This window comes from Dasypus novemcinctus, chromosome 7, assembly GCF_030445035.2.
Source record: "Dasypus novemcinctus isolate mDasNov1 chromosome 7, mDasNov1.1.hap2, whole genome shotgun sequence".
In the NCBI taxonomy this organism is placed as follows: Eukaryota; Metazoa; Chordata; class Mammalia; order Cingulata; family Dasypodidae; genus Dasypus; species Dasypus novemcinctus.
The window spans coordinates 69,560,320-69,573,440 of NC_080679.1; the positions used below are offsets into that span (position 1 = coordinate 69,560,320).

General features: G+C 37.1%; 1 protein-coding gene across 3 annotated transcripts in view; it reads left to right on the forward strand.

Moving 5' to 3' along the window:
* The window catches only part of PRKRA (protein activator of interferon induced protein kinase EIF2AK2), a 29,305-nt gene extending 19,178 nt beyond the window's left edge, over positions 1–10,127 (forward strand). For 2 of the 3 annotated variants that reach the window (XM_058300576.2, XM_058300578.2), the window contains 2 exons: positions 5,199–5,373; positions 7,347–8,000. In XM_058300576.2, coding sequence (XP_058156559.1) covers positions 5,199–5,373; positions 7,347–7,504 — 333 coding nt within the window. In that variant the 3' untranslated portion in view covers positions 7,505–8,000. Of the gene's footprint in view, positions 1–5,198; positions 5,374–7,346; positions 8,001–10,016 lie in introns of those variants that run through there. The other variant, XM_058300579.2, reaches the window with a different exon arrangement.
* Positions 10,128–13,121: the final 2,994 nt, after the last annotated feature.

The following is a 13,121-nucleotide window of genomic DNA, read 5'->3' on the forward strand; positions in this document are numbered from 1 at the left end:
TTAAAAAAGCATGACCCAGCTATATGCTATCTGCAAGAGACTCACCTTAAAGTCCAGGATGCCAGTAGACTGATGATAAAAGGATGGAAAAAATACATACCATGCAAGTAGTAATCAAAAGGGAGCTGGGGTGGCTATATTAATACCAGCTAAAATAGATTTTAAGTCAAAAACAGGTGTGAGGGATGAACGTGATCATTACATACTGATAAAGAGGATAATTCAACAGGAGGCTATAATAATTATAAATATATATTCACCTAATGGCAGAGCCCCTAAATCTATGAAGCAAATACTAACAGATTTGAAGGGAGAAACTGACAATTCTATATTAATAGTAGGAGACTTTAACACACCACTCTCAATAATGGTGTCAGGAGATCAATAAGGAAGTATAGGACGTGAACCAACTAGACCTAACAGACATATATAGAACACTGCACCCAATGAAAACAATACACATTCTTCTTGCATGCACATGGTCATTCTCCAGGATAGACTATATGTTGGGTCACAAAACAAGCCTCAATAAATTCAAAAATATAGAAATTATAGGATGTATATTCTCTGACCACAATGAAATGAAGCAAGATAACAATAAAGAGAAAGGAAAAATTCACAAATATGTGGAAATTAAAACAACACACTCTTAAACAACCAATGACTTAAAGAGACTATCAGAGGGAAGTGGACGTGGCTCAACTGATAGAACGTCCATCTTCCATATGGAAGGTCCACGGTTCAATCCCCAGAACCTCCTGACCTGTGTGGTAAGCTGACTCACACACAGTGCTGCCGTGTACAAGGAGTGCTGTGCCACACAGGGGCGCCTCTGAGTAAGGGTGTCCCATGCGCAAGGAGCGCACCCCGTAAGGAGAGCTGCCCCGCGTGAAAAAAGCTCAGCCCACCCAGGAGTGGCACCACACACACAGAGAGCTGATGTAGCAAGATGATGCAACAACAGAAAGAGATGCAATTTCCCAGTGCTGCTGGATAATGCAAGCGGACACAGAAGAACACATAGCAAATGGACACAGAGAGCAGACAATATGGAGAAGGGGTCAGAAATAAAATAAATCTTAAAAAAAATAAAAGATATCAGAGGTGAAATTGGGAAATATCTTGTGGTAAATGAAAGTGAACATTCAACATGTCAAAACTTATGGGATGGAACACAGACAGTGCTGAGAGGGAAAATTGTAGCTTTGGATGTTTACATTAACTAAGAAGAAAGACTTGAAATCAGAGACCTAACCTCAAACTGGAAGAACTAAGAAAAGAAGAACAAACTATAAACCCAAAGCAAGCAAAAGGAAGGAAATAACAAATCAGAGTCGACATAAATGACATAGAAAACAAAAAATATATAGAATCAAAATGAACTGTTGGTTCTTTGAAAAGATCAACAAAATTAACAAACCTTTAACTAGACTGACAAGAAAAAGAGAGAATGCAGGTAACGAAAATCAGAAATGCAAAGGGATATGCTACTACTGACCCTGCTGAAATAAAAAGGACTATAAGTAGACACTATGAACAATTGTATGCCAGTAAATTTTACAACCTAATATGAAATGGACAAATTCTTAGAAACACACAAATTACTTACTACATTGACTCAAGAAGAAATAGAAGATCTCAACAAACCAATTACTGATAAAGAGATTGAATCAATTATCAAAAACCTCCCAACAAAGAAAAGCCCAAGACCAGATGGTTTCACAGGGGTATTCTACCAAACGTTCTAAGAAGACTTAACTCCAGTTCTCCTCAAACTCTTCCAAAAAATTGAAGAGAAGGGAACTCGCCCTAACTCATTTTACAAGGCCAACATCACCCTCCTTCCAAAGCTGGATAAAGATACCACAAGGAAAGAAAACTACAGACTGCTATCTCTTATGAATATAGATGCACAAATACTCAACAAAATACTGGTACTACAAATCCAACAGCATATTAAATCAATTCTAGACCATGAACAAGTGGGATTTATCCCTGGTATGCAAGATTGGTTCAACATAAGAAAATCAATTAATGTAATATACCACATTAACAGAAAAAAAAACCACATAATCACCTCTGTTGACACCGAAAATGCATTTGACAAAGTCCAGCAACCTTTCTTGATAAAAACTTAGAACACTAGGAATAGGAGACTTCCTCAGTAAAGAACATGTATGAAAAGCCCACAGCTAACATCCTACTTAATGGTGAAAGACTGAAAGCTTTCCCTCTAGATCAGGAACAAGATTATGATGCCCACTGTCAACATTGTTATTCAGCCTTGTACTGGAAGTTCTTGCTATAGCAGTTAGACGAGAAAAAGAAATAAAAGCATCCAAATTGGAAAGGAAAAAGTAAAACTTTCCCTATTTGCAGGTGATATGATCCTATGTATAGAAAATCCTGAAAAATTTACAACAAAGCCCCTAGACCTAATAAATGAATTCAGCAGAGTGGCAGAATACAAGATCAATACTCAAAAATCAGTAGTGTTTCTGTACATAAGCAATGAACAATTGGAAGAAGTCAAGAAATAAATTCCATTTACAGTAGCAACTAAAAAAAATCAAATATCTAGGAATTAATCTAACCAAGGGTGTAAAGGACTTACAGTAAACTACAAAATATTGCTACAACAAATAAAAGAAGACCTAAATAAATGGAAGGATATTCTGTGTTCATGTATTAGAAGACTAAATCATTAAAATGTCAGTGGTACCCAAAGCAATTTACAGATCATAGCAACCCCAATCAAAATACCAACAACCTTCTTTGCAGAAATGGAAAAGCCAATCGTCAAATTGGATTGTGTACATGGAAACAGAATAAAAATTTTTTTTAATTCCATGGAACTATACTAAACAGTAAATCCTAAGTTAAACTTTGGCCTTTAATTAATGATACAATTATAAAAATGTGCTATCAGTTGTAACAGATGTTCTACACCAATGCAAAGTGTTGGTGGTGGGGTGATATATGGCAATCATGTATTTTGTGCGTAATTGTTCTATAAACTTACAACTTCTCTAATAAAGGGGAAGAACGGGGGGGAAATGTTATACAAATCAATGAGAAGACAATCCAGTAGAAGAAATAAAAATGGTTTTAAAAAAATAAAAATAAAAATATGTTTAATCATGGAGATTAAACAAGATACTATTTTTCCCCTTTTATTATAGCTACTGGCAAAGACTACAAAGTTGATAATACCTGGTGTTGGTAAGGGTATGAGAAAAAAGTATACCCCAAAAGACATTTGTTAAGGGTACAAATTGGTTCAGAAATCAGTTTTAAATTATCTGCCAAAATTAAAAACATACTTGCTTTTCGACTAAGCAGTTTCACTTCTAGAAATTATTCTACAAAGGAACTCATCCAAATGCAAATGAGGGTTTTTTACAGCATTGTTAGTAAACTCACAAAACTGAAAACAACCTAAAAGCTGTAGTTGGGTACTGGTAAGATGAATATAGTGCATATATGTGCTCTGATATCAGTAAAATGAACAAGATTTTTGTTTAAAATTAAGGTTTGTGTGTGTGTGTATTGGAATATGTGTAGAACATTTATGGAAGGATACTGAAAAAATGCTTAACAGCAATTGCCTCTCGAGGAATGGAACAGAAATGTTACAGGGAAGGGGTGGTAAGGAAAACAGACTTTACTATTCAGTATGTATTCTTTTTTTTATTTGTAAAGATTTATTTTTTAAATTTATTTCTCTCCTCTTCCCCACTCTCCCTCCCCCCACCAGTTGTCTGTTATCTGTGTCCATTCGGTGTGTGTTCTTCTAAGTCTGCTTATATTCTTGTCAGTGGCACTGGGAATCTGTGTTTCTTTTTTTGTTACATCATCTTGCTGTATCAGTTCTCCATGTGTGTGGAGACACTCCTAGGCAGGCTGCACTTTTTTCATGCTGGGCAGCTCTCCATACAGGGTGCACTCCTTGTGCGTGGGGCTACCCTACACAGGGGACACCCCTGTGTGGCATGGCACTCCTTGCGCACATCAGCACTGCGCATGGGCCAGCTCACCACATGGGTCAGGAGGCCCTGAGTTTGAACCCTGGACCTCCCATGTGGTAGGTGGACGCTCTATCCAGTGAGCCAAATCTGCTTCCCTGTATTTGTTCTTATTGCTTATATTTTTTACTCTGTGAATGAGTTATAATTTTCTTTTAAGTTTTTTAAAACAGCCAATCAAGGAATGGAATACTTTATTTAGAAAAGTTAACAAATGTAACTCTTACTCAATTCTATATCTTGGTCATCTCTATGATATTTTGAAAATCCCTTTAACTCTTTCTTGCTCATTAACGAAATAGGACTAAGGATAGTTGCCCTACTTACCTCATAGAAGAGTTATGTTTTTGAATGACAATATACAAAAGCAATTTGAGAACCATAAACTAACATGAAAATATAGGACATTCTAAGGATAGAAATGAAAAAGAAAGAGTATAGGGAGAATAAAGAAAAGAGAAAAAAGAGAAAGAAAAGGAAAAAAATAAGCTCAGTTGGGTTTTGGGATATAAGCCTGATAAGAATTTATTGACATCCTGCCATTCATTTAAATGATGATACTTATTTTTTCTCCTCAAACCCAACTTGCACCTTACAGCTTTTCTACAGTTTGTTTTCTGTTTTATAATCATCAATAATAGAAATTATCATTTAATATAAGAACCCATAAAGATATCAGACTTGTTTTATAATTTAATTTGTGAATTGCTCCATTAGGCAGATGTAGTTAAATTTGCTGATTATTGAATGAATAGTCTCCCATTAGTCACTTTTCCTGACCATCTGTCTGTACTTAATCCCAAATTACATCATCATTCTTGGTATGTTAAGACAATACACTTGGCCCATCATTCAGTCTTAGTGAATCATTCAGTGCTCATAAATCTTAAACCTCTTAATGTGACCAATCAGAAAATTCAACTTAGAGACCTTTGTACTATCAAAAGTATTTTTAAATACTTACAGTATATTATTTTAAGTGCTTCATTTTTTAAAAAGTACTGTATTTATTAACTGTGTGGCCTTGCTAATGTCATCTAGTTTAAATTGGAAAGTTAACTGGAAATTGCAAAGTTAAATGGTATCCATTTAAACATGCTTTATAAAGTATTATAAGTGAATGTTATTAATAAGTTTTTTATCTAAGTCTAATTCTTCACCTGTATTTTTCAGACAAATGTAGTAGGACATTCTTTAGGATGTACTTGGCATTCCCTGAGGAATTCTCCTGGTGAAAAGATTAATTTACTGAAAAGAAGCCTCCTCAGTATTCCAAATACGGATTACATCCAGCTACTTAGTGAAATTGCCAAGGAACAAGGGTTTAATATAACATATTTGGACATAGGTATGATTTTTTCTCTTGTCTTTTGCCAAAAAATGTTTCTTTCTAAAATATGTTTGAGAAGCAAAATTTCTATTCTAATTTATTTCATTGATCAGGGATTCTAAGTATATAAATTGCCAGATCAGTAATATGTATAATTGAGAAGTCCTGTTCTTATGGATAATAATAATAATTAACATCTATATAGTTTTAAAATAGTGAAAAACAATAGCTAAGATTTGTAGAGTTTATGTGCCAGGCACTATTCTAAGAACATTACATATATTAACTTACAGAATCCCCATACCAATCCTATGAAGTAGGTTCTATTTCCTTATTTATAAAGAAAGTAAATTAAAGAATGGTTGAGAGAAACTTGCCCAAGATCATCACATAGCTAGTCGATGTTAGAGCCAGATTAGGGGAAGAGTCCTAGTAGATAACACAGTCAAACTAAACTTGACAAGAAAGCACCCACATTTCTAGAACAAATATCAAGTTTGTGGAGGCCAAACCTCTTTTCTCTACTTTGTTACTGTGCCACCAGTTCTGGGAGAATAAAAATGTAGACTTGACAATTTCTTTACCCCATCCCAGCTACCATTTTCTATATATAATTTTGTTTATAGAACTCATTAATTTTTTTCTTTTTTTAATGACTTTTTTTTTTTTTTGGTGTCTTGATTTGACATTCATATATGTGAAGAAATTGATATCCATTATTCCAACTCCAGTGAGATGTAGAAACCCAGCCTATCAGCACTACTAGCAATGAGATAGTAAGATGTTTAGGGATTGAAAGAACTTTTGATTTTCTCTGCTACAGTGGGATTGAATGTGGGTCAAGTGCACTGTCCTAACATACCAAGAATGATGCAGAACCTGGGAATTTAATGCAGATAGATGGTCAGAAAAAGTGACTAATGGCAAACTATTCATTCTGTAAATATTTACTGTGTTTACACTTTTTTGGGTGTTTAGAATACCAAGATAAACCATAAATCATGAATAGGACTGTGGAAGATACTGAATCCTGAGTTGTTCATGGTTAAAGAAGGAAAATGAGATAATTTCTTTAGATTATGAATTAACACTGCATTTCAAACATTTCTTACCAATTAAGAACTAAATAATTCTTGTAAATATAGAACAGCAGTCTAAAACCTATAGTCTGTTAATTTGGTTAAGAGGCTAGCTTCTATGCAGTTACCGTCAAAAGAACCTAGTTACTAGAACTAGAAAGCCTCTTTACTCATTAAAATTATCCTTTTGTATTTGGATGTTTCAACTAAATGGACTCTAGCTGAAATATTAACATTTAATCATGACCTCTTTAAATTATACCCCCCCCCCGCCTCTATGTCTTCGTGTTGCCACATTTCAACCATCTTTAGTAACAGTGACTTAGTTGATCAGAAAAACACTTAGTTCATAGGTTCACATGCTACTTTTTAAAAAGATTCCTAACACATTTACAACATGGAACTGGATACTGCACAGACTTATAACCTGACAACATAGTGAACAAGGGAGGTCTTGCCCTGAACCAGGTATTTCTTGGTTCAAATGCCTACTGAAAAAACCTCTACACTTCATAGTGGAAAATACAGTTTCTCCAGCCCTCTAGCAAATGACAGTAGCTATGGTTCAGAAAATTGCAAAACTCTATCCAACTATCCACATTAGAATTGCTTTCAGGAATATTTTTTAAGTGTAAGATTCTTACTACTTCTGACTTCCAACCCTGAGTTTCTGATTGCATACACTGGAGTGAGGCCTGGGCATCTGTATTTTGTTAAAGTTCCCTCAGGTGATTAATGAAGCACAGCTTTGTTGGAGAGATACTGTTAATGAGCAATTGTATTGTGTTTGTACAAGCATGACAAAGCTGATGAGCAAGTGGAGTAGTATGTCATGAATGCTTATAGAGAAGGACAGTAAGAAAAACTGTACATACCTGGCATTAACTGTCATGTTTGCATATGTCATTACAGAAGAACTGAGTGCCAATGGACAGTATCAATGTCTCGCTGAACTGTCAACCAGTCCCATCACAGTCTGTCATGGCTGTGGAATCTCCTGTGGCAATGCGCAAAGCGATGCAGCTCACAATGCTTTGCAATATTTAAAGATAATAGCAGAAAGAAAGTAAGCTTGGAGCAACTTAGAAAATCCTTTGATAGCTACATAGAAAGTCCCTCTTTCTCCCCTTCCCAAGTAAGATATTTACTATAATGTTTGAGTTTGTGTGTTTCCAAATCTCTTCATGGAATCCATCAAAACTCCAGATTTAATTATCTCATAGCAGTTGTTATTAAGCTCTTTTTAATGGCTTCATCTTTGTATTGGTATATTGTATTTATAAACTTTGTACCACAAGGCAGAGTGTAGCACCCATTTTACAATGCCATGCACACATAAGAGGAGGGAACTGCATGTTTCTTGTTTATGATGATGATGACAATGATGAAATAAAACTCCTGGCAACAGTCTTTCTTACTGGCGCTTAAACTCTTCTTTGGATAAGGCTTTATAAAGGGAATTCAGAGGAAACCCTTTAGAATTAGTGTTGAGAGACAGCACAAACAGGGATGATGATTGGTCTGCTGTGTATTTGAATCTATGTAATAAAGAGCTGTTATCTTGGGGTTCTGGGTATTTTATTAAAGAGCTCCGTACTCCATTGTGGCTCCACTGTGGTTAGCTATTCTTGTGACTAACATTATAATGTAGATATTCTGTTATTTATATATCTCTAGTTTACCTTTGAAAGGCAAGAATAAAAAAACAAAACAAAAAACCCTATGGCCCAAGCAAAATTTTACAAATACATGGATGATGAATCACTTCCTCATTTTCTCTAAGGTTATACATGTTTTATTTTTCTTTAAAATAACCATTTTAGACAATTTCATAGAACAGTAGTAGAATTACAAAAAAAAAAAAAAAATACCCGAAAAACAAAAAATACAAAACCTTTCCAGTTCACCCAATTCAGTTTTAAGAATGTTCTAAACAAAGCAATAAGTGATTAAAAGGTTCGGAAATAGCAGAGTGGGTGTGGCTCAGTGGTTCAGTACCTGCTTCACATGTGCAAGGTATAAGGTCCTGGGATCAATCCCCAGTACCTCCTAAAAAAAAAAGTTTAGTAACTATGACTTATAAGTAATTTTAATTTTACCTTTTATGTTTCCATATATCTATTATCTGTAATACCTTAAGTTTTCTATTTATCATCACCAGCTCATTTATTGGAGGGACCTTGTAGATTAGATGGATGTCTCTCAGCCCAGTGTCCAGAGCTTAGGGAAACCTTATAGAAGAAGAGAGCTATGAATAATAATGGTAGATATTGATAATCTCAAGTATTAATCCAGAAGGAACATACATAACAGGTATTTTTCTATCTGGAAAAAAAATCATACCTGATTGGAACCCTTTGAGAGTAATAAAATTACATAATAAACAACCAGTGCATGTAACTAATTTAAAGTTCTAAAGAGCGTTTAACCCATAGTTGCACATTATAAATTGTAGGTGTCAATTAAATAATGGAATTTTAGGTACTTCTTTGCTGACCTTAAGGAATGGTCTTAAAGACTGGAAACAAAGTTTAGGCATAATCAGAAGCATTGGGATCATTAAGGTTGGACCTATCTTAGAGTTTTATGAATCCTCTGGAATATAGGAAGAGCATCATGAACTCATTCTAGAGATGCATTTGACTCTCCTGCATAGTAAAATGCCAATTTTGAAGATAAATTTGGGGAAGATTTCATAAGATAATGGAAGTAGAGGTTGAGGTCCAAGTGTGGAGAAGGAAAATATGATTTGGTTGTAAAACAGTTCAAATGCATTGATAATAGGATGAGATGTGAGTATAAGGAGCTTGGAAGCCATGCTCTTTTCCTGCTGCCTATGCTTTCCCTGCTCTGGCTCTGAAGAAAACTTGAATTCTTAAAAGTACTGTTCAAATATCACCTCTGTCAGACTGTCCTGATTCTCTAGGGAGTTTGAACTAGCAGGTGTTCTTCACAGCATTTTGCTCATCCCTCTGTTAAGGTTCTTAACCAATTTAATTGATCATACCTGTTAACCATGATAGGTTAGCTTCCAGACTAGGCGGAACATGCATCTATGCCTTCCTCATGCTTATGGCATCAGTTCCTAATATGTGATAGGCATAACTAAGTGGTGAGTACATGAATTATAGAAGATGGAGACAGCAGTTGCCTAATATGATGATATGAATTTGATAAATTGTTGAGCATTAATGTGCCAGGTAGTATAAGAGGCTCTGGGGATACAATGGTGAGCCACAAGATGGTATGTAATGAAGACCCACTTCCATGTTCTCAGGGAGTGCTGGGACAAACCACTCAGATTCCAATTCCCCTTGCTTCTGGGGTGGGGTGGGGGAGCTGTCTGTAGATAGTCCTCAACTATCAAATCCCTTCAGAATTGCTTTCACTGAAGAAGGTCACCTCACCTAAGATCACAGACCTTTCCCAGGGCGTTCAAAGACTAGTTCCCTTGTCACAAATTGGGACACTCTGTAAAGGCATACCAGCTTCAGAGTTCCCAGAGGGTCAGCAGAGGCCTTCTTTGAGATTGCATCATAGCCCGTTTTCTTCTCCCCAATCAAGCTTCCTTTCCTTCCACAGGTGGTGATCCCACGAGCACTCCCATTAATCTCCATCTCAGAGTCTGCTTCCCAGGGAACCCAACCTGTGACACTTGGTACTAGAAGTGGTGCAAGAAAGCAAATACTGAAGATGGAATTTTGGAGCTGGATATCCTGCCACCTGGCTGTAGGACAAGAAGCCCTCACTGGCGATAGGCAAAGTACAGACAACCCCTAGCCCAAAGTGACAATGCAGTTGTTAAAACTTTTACAGAACTGGGATGGCATGCCAGTGAAAGGGATTGCACTAGTGGGCATCATGTATCAGGTATTTAAGACATGGGAGGAAATAGTAACTAAGGACAGTGGAATTGACTGACTAGTGCTAAGCTTCATTGACACCTTGGGAAAAGATAATGAAAGAATGAGAGTAATTGGAAATTACAAGCCAAGCTGTGAAAGCCAGAAGGCCTCTTCCATTTTGTACAGAGTCATCTTGTGAAGCCAGTAACAGAGAAGGCTGAGGGTGGAGCCCCAGGACTTAATCCTGAGAATAGTAGAACTCCAAAGAAGTTAAAACTCAATTTAGGTAGGTGTGCAATGCTGAGGTCAGGGCCCTGGTCAGGAAAGAATGTAACCGTCCTGACATGTGATGGGAGCATCTGAGTTGATGCACCTGAAACTCTTGAATCCTCAGATGTCCTGAACCTGCACAAGTGCCCCACTCTTTCCTGAAGTGCCACCTCCTTTGTTTGAAGACAGTGAAGAGGCCCAGGATAATATATGCACCCCTCAGGATCTACCCCATCTCTCTTGGCAGCTAAGCCAATAATAAATGGTTAAGTCATAACGGAGTCACAGACATGTTAGACCTGTTAAGGAAAGAAAAAGGAGTATACCCCAAAAGAGCTGTAAGCTAGCCAGCACATAACAGCAAGGGCTGGAAGAGTATGCAAGGTGACTGGATATTAATGATATTTTGTGGGTGGGCGTGAGAGAAATAAAAGTTCATTAAGTGGGTGTTTGTCAAATTGGGAGCACTCTCTTGGGATATTGGGCTTAACTTCCTGGCAAGGGTCAGGGGGCATGGTACAAGCATGCAGTTAGGATGGCTCCTTAAAGCATGGAAAAAGCAACCTACACTGCTTTTTTCAGAAAATCCAGAATTGTCATGGCAGAAGTGGGCATCCTAGAGTGAATATTCTACCAAATGGTGGCTGTGTAGATACTCCTTTACCAAAACAATAAGTAATGTGCTGTGAGAGAGGGCCCAGGAATCGCTAAGAAATTCAGTGGTGCTTCTCCTTTGCAGGTCAGTTGAAAGTAGATGTCCTTATTCAGCTGGGCTCACCGATGACAGTGGAGATGATGTGACACCAAAACAATAGAGGATACACAGCAGGGCTTAGCTATTCAAGCCAGGTGGAAGCAACTGTAATGAGTGGCAAGTGCAGAGTGGCAGCCAGGAGTCCTAATCCACAGAAAGCTATGGAGATGGCCAGAAACATGACAAAATAGATCATCAGTCAGCAACAACTCAGTCATACAATCAAATAAATCAAAGATAAATGATGACCAGACCCATTGCCCAAAGAAGTGTCCTGCAAGTGCACAATGCACAATGATTCCCCTAGCCCTTTTCCAGTGGGACCTACAGTCATTAGTCAGGTAATTATGCAGTGGTGAAAGGAAAGTACTCAACACCCACAAACCTGAAATGTCACTATCTGCTCTCTGCTAGAGTGAAGGTTATGGGGGCCAGGTAATAAATGGGAGTCCTGGTCCAAGTCTGGTTCACAAATGGGTCCACAGACCCACCAGGTCTTCAAGTGTATTAGACTAAATGTACTTTCTAAGTGGCACAACCCCCACATGGATTTCTTGGCTGTGCAGTAAAAGTAATCATAGCTGTAATGGCCAGGAAGAAGCTTTTGAAACTGCTTCCTTCCCTATAGCAAGACAGTAAATCAAAAACAATAATACCAAGTCCCCAAAATGCCCCCATATCACATCTCTATCTTTTTAAAAAAGGCAATTAAATAAAAAATTTTCAAAAAAGAAAAAAAAGCACTTGGAGAACATACTGAAGAAATTTGAACATACATGAAAAGATAATGGATAGGAAGGTGATGAATGGCATAATACAAGATCAAAAATGCATTCTCAGCACATGCTCCAAAATGTACTCATTAAATGGAATGAATGTTATCACACTAATGAAAGAAGTCGACGTGGGAGGAGTGGGGGGTGGGGGAAGTGGGGTATATGGGAACCTCATATTTTTTAATGTGACATTTTGTGTCATCTTTGTATCTTTTAAAAAACATAATTAAGTCTATTTCATCTAAAAAATAAAATCACATACCACTGACCAAAAAAAAAAAAAAAAATAGTACATCCCTGGGAATGGCAGAAATTAATGCCATCTTGAAGACCTAAAGGACTCAAAGGATTCAAGATGATGGTTCACATCATAACTCCACTTAATGCACAGTCTAATCCCTACAAAATCAGACAATTGACTACCACAAACTCCACCAGGTAGTGGTACCAAATGCAGCTTCAGTGTCCAATATGGGTGTCTTCGCTAGAGCAGAAAACATGGCTTCAGGTATATATCTGACAATTTTGTGCTTTCCATCCACTGGAAAAGAGGATCAGAAACCGTTCACATAACCTTGGAACAGACAACACTATACACATAATTTTCTCTTAAAACCTTGGAAAATCTCCTATCCTTTGTCATCATATTGTCTGAAGGACCTAAACTAGCTGGATATCCTTCAGAACATCACACTGGCCCACTATATCAATGACATCATGCAAAGTGGACCAGATGAGCAAGAAGTGTAACTACAGTGCATATGCTCCTGAGAATGGGAGAGAAACCCTACACATATTCAGGAATCTATCAGTGGTGACCCACTGTGGGTCCAGTGGCCTAGGCGTGCCAGGTTATCCCTCTAAAGTAAAAACAATTATTGCATCCTGTTTTCCTACCTCAACGAATTAAGTACAAAGCACAAGATAGGATTCTAGGTTCTGGAGGCAGCATATTCCATGCCAGTAAAAATGACTTAAATTAAATGACACAAAAGGCTGCCAATTTTGAATGTGGTCCAGGGCAGGAAAGGGTTCTGCAGTA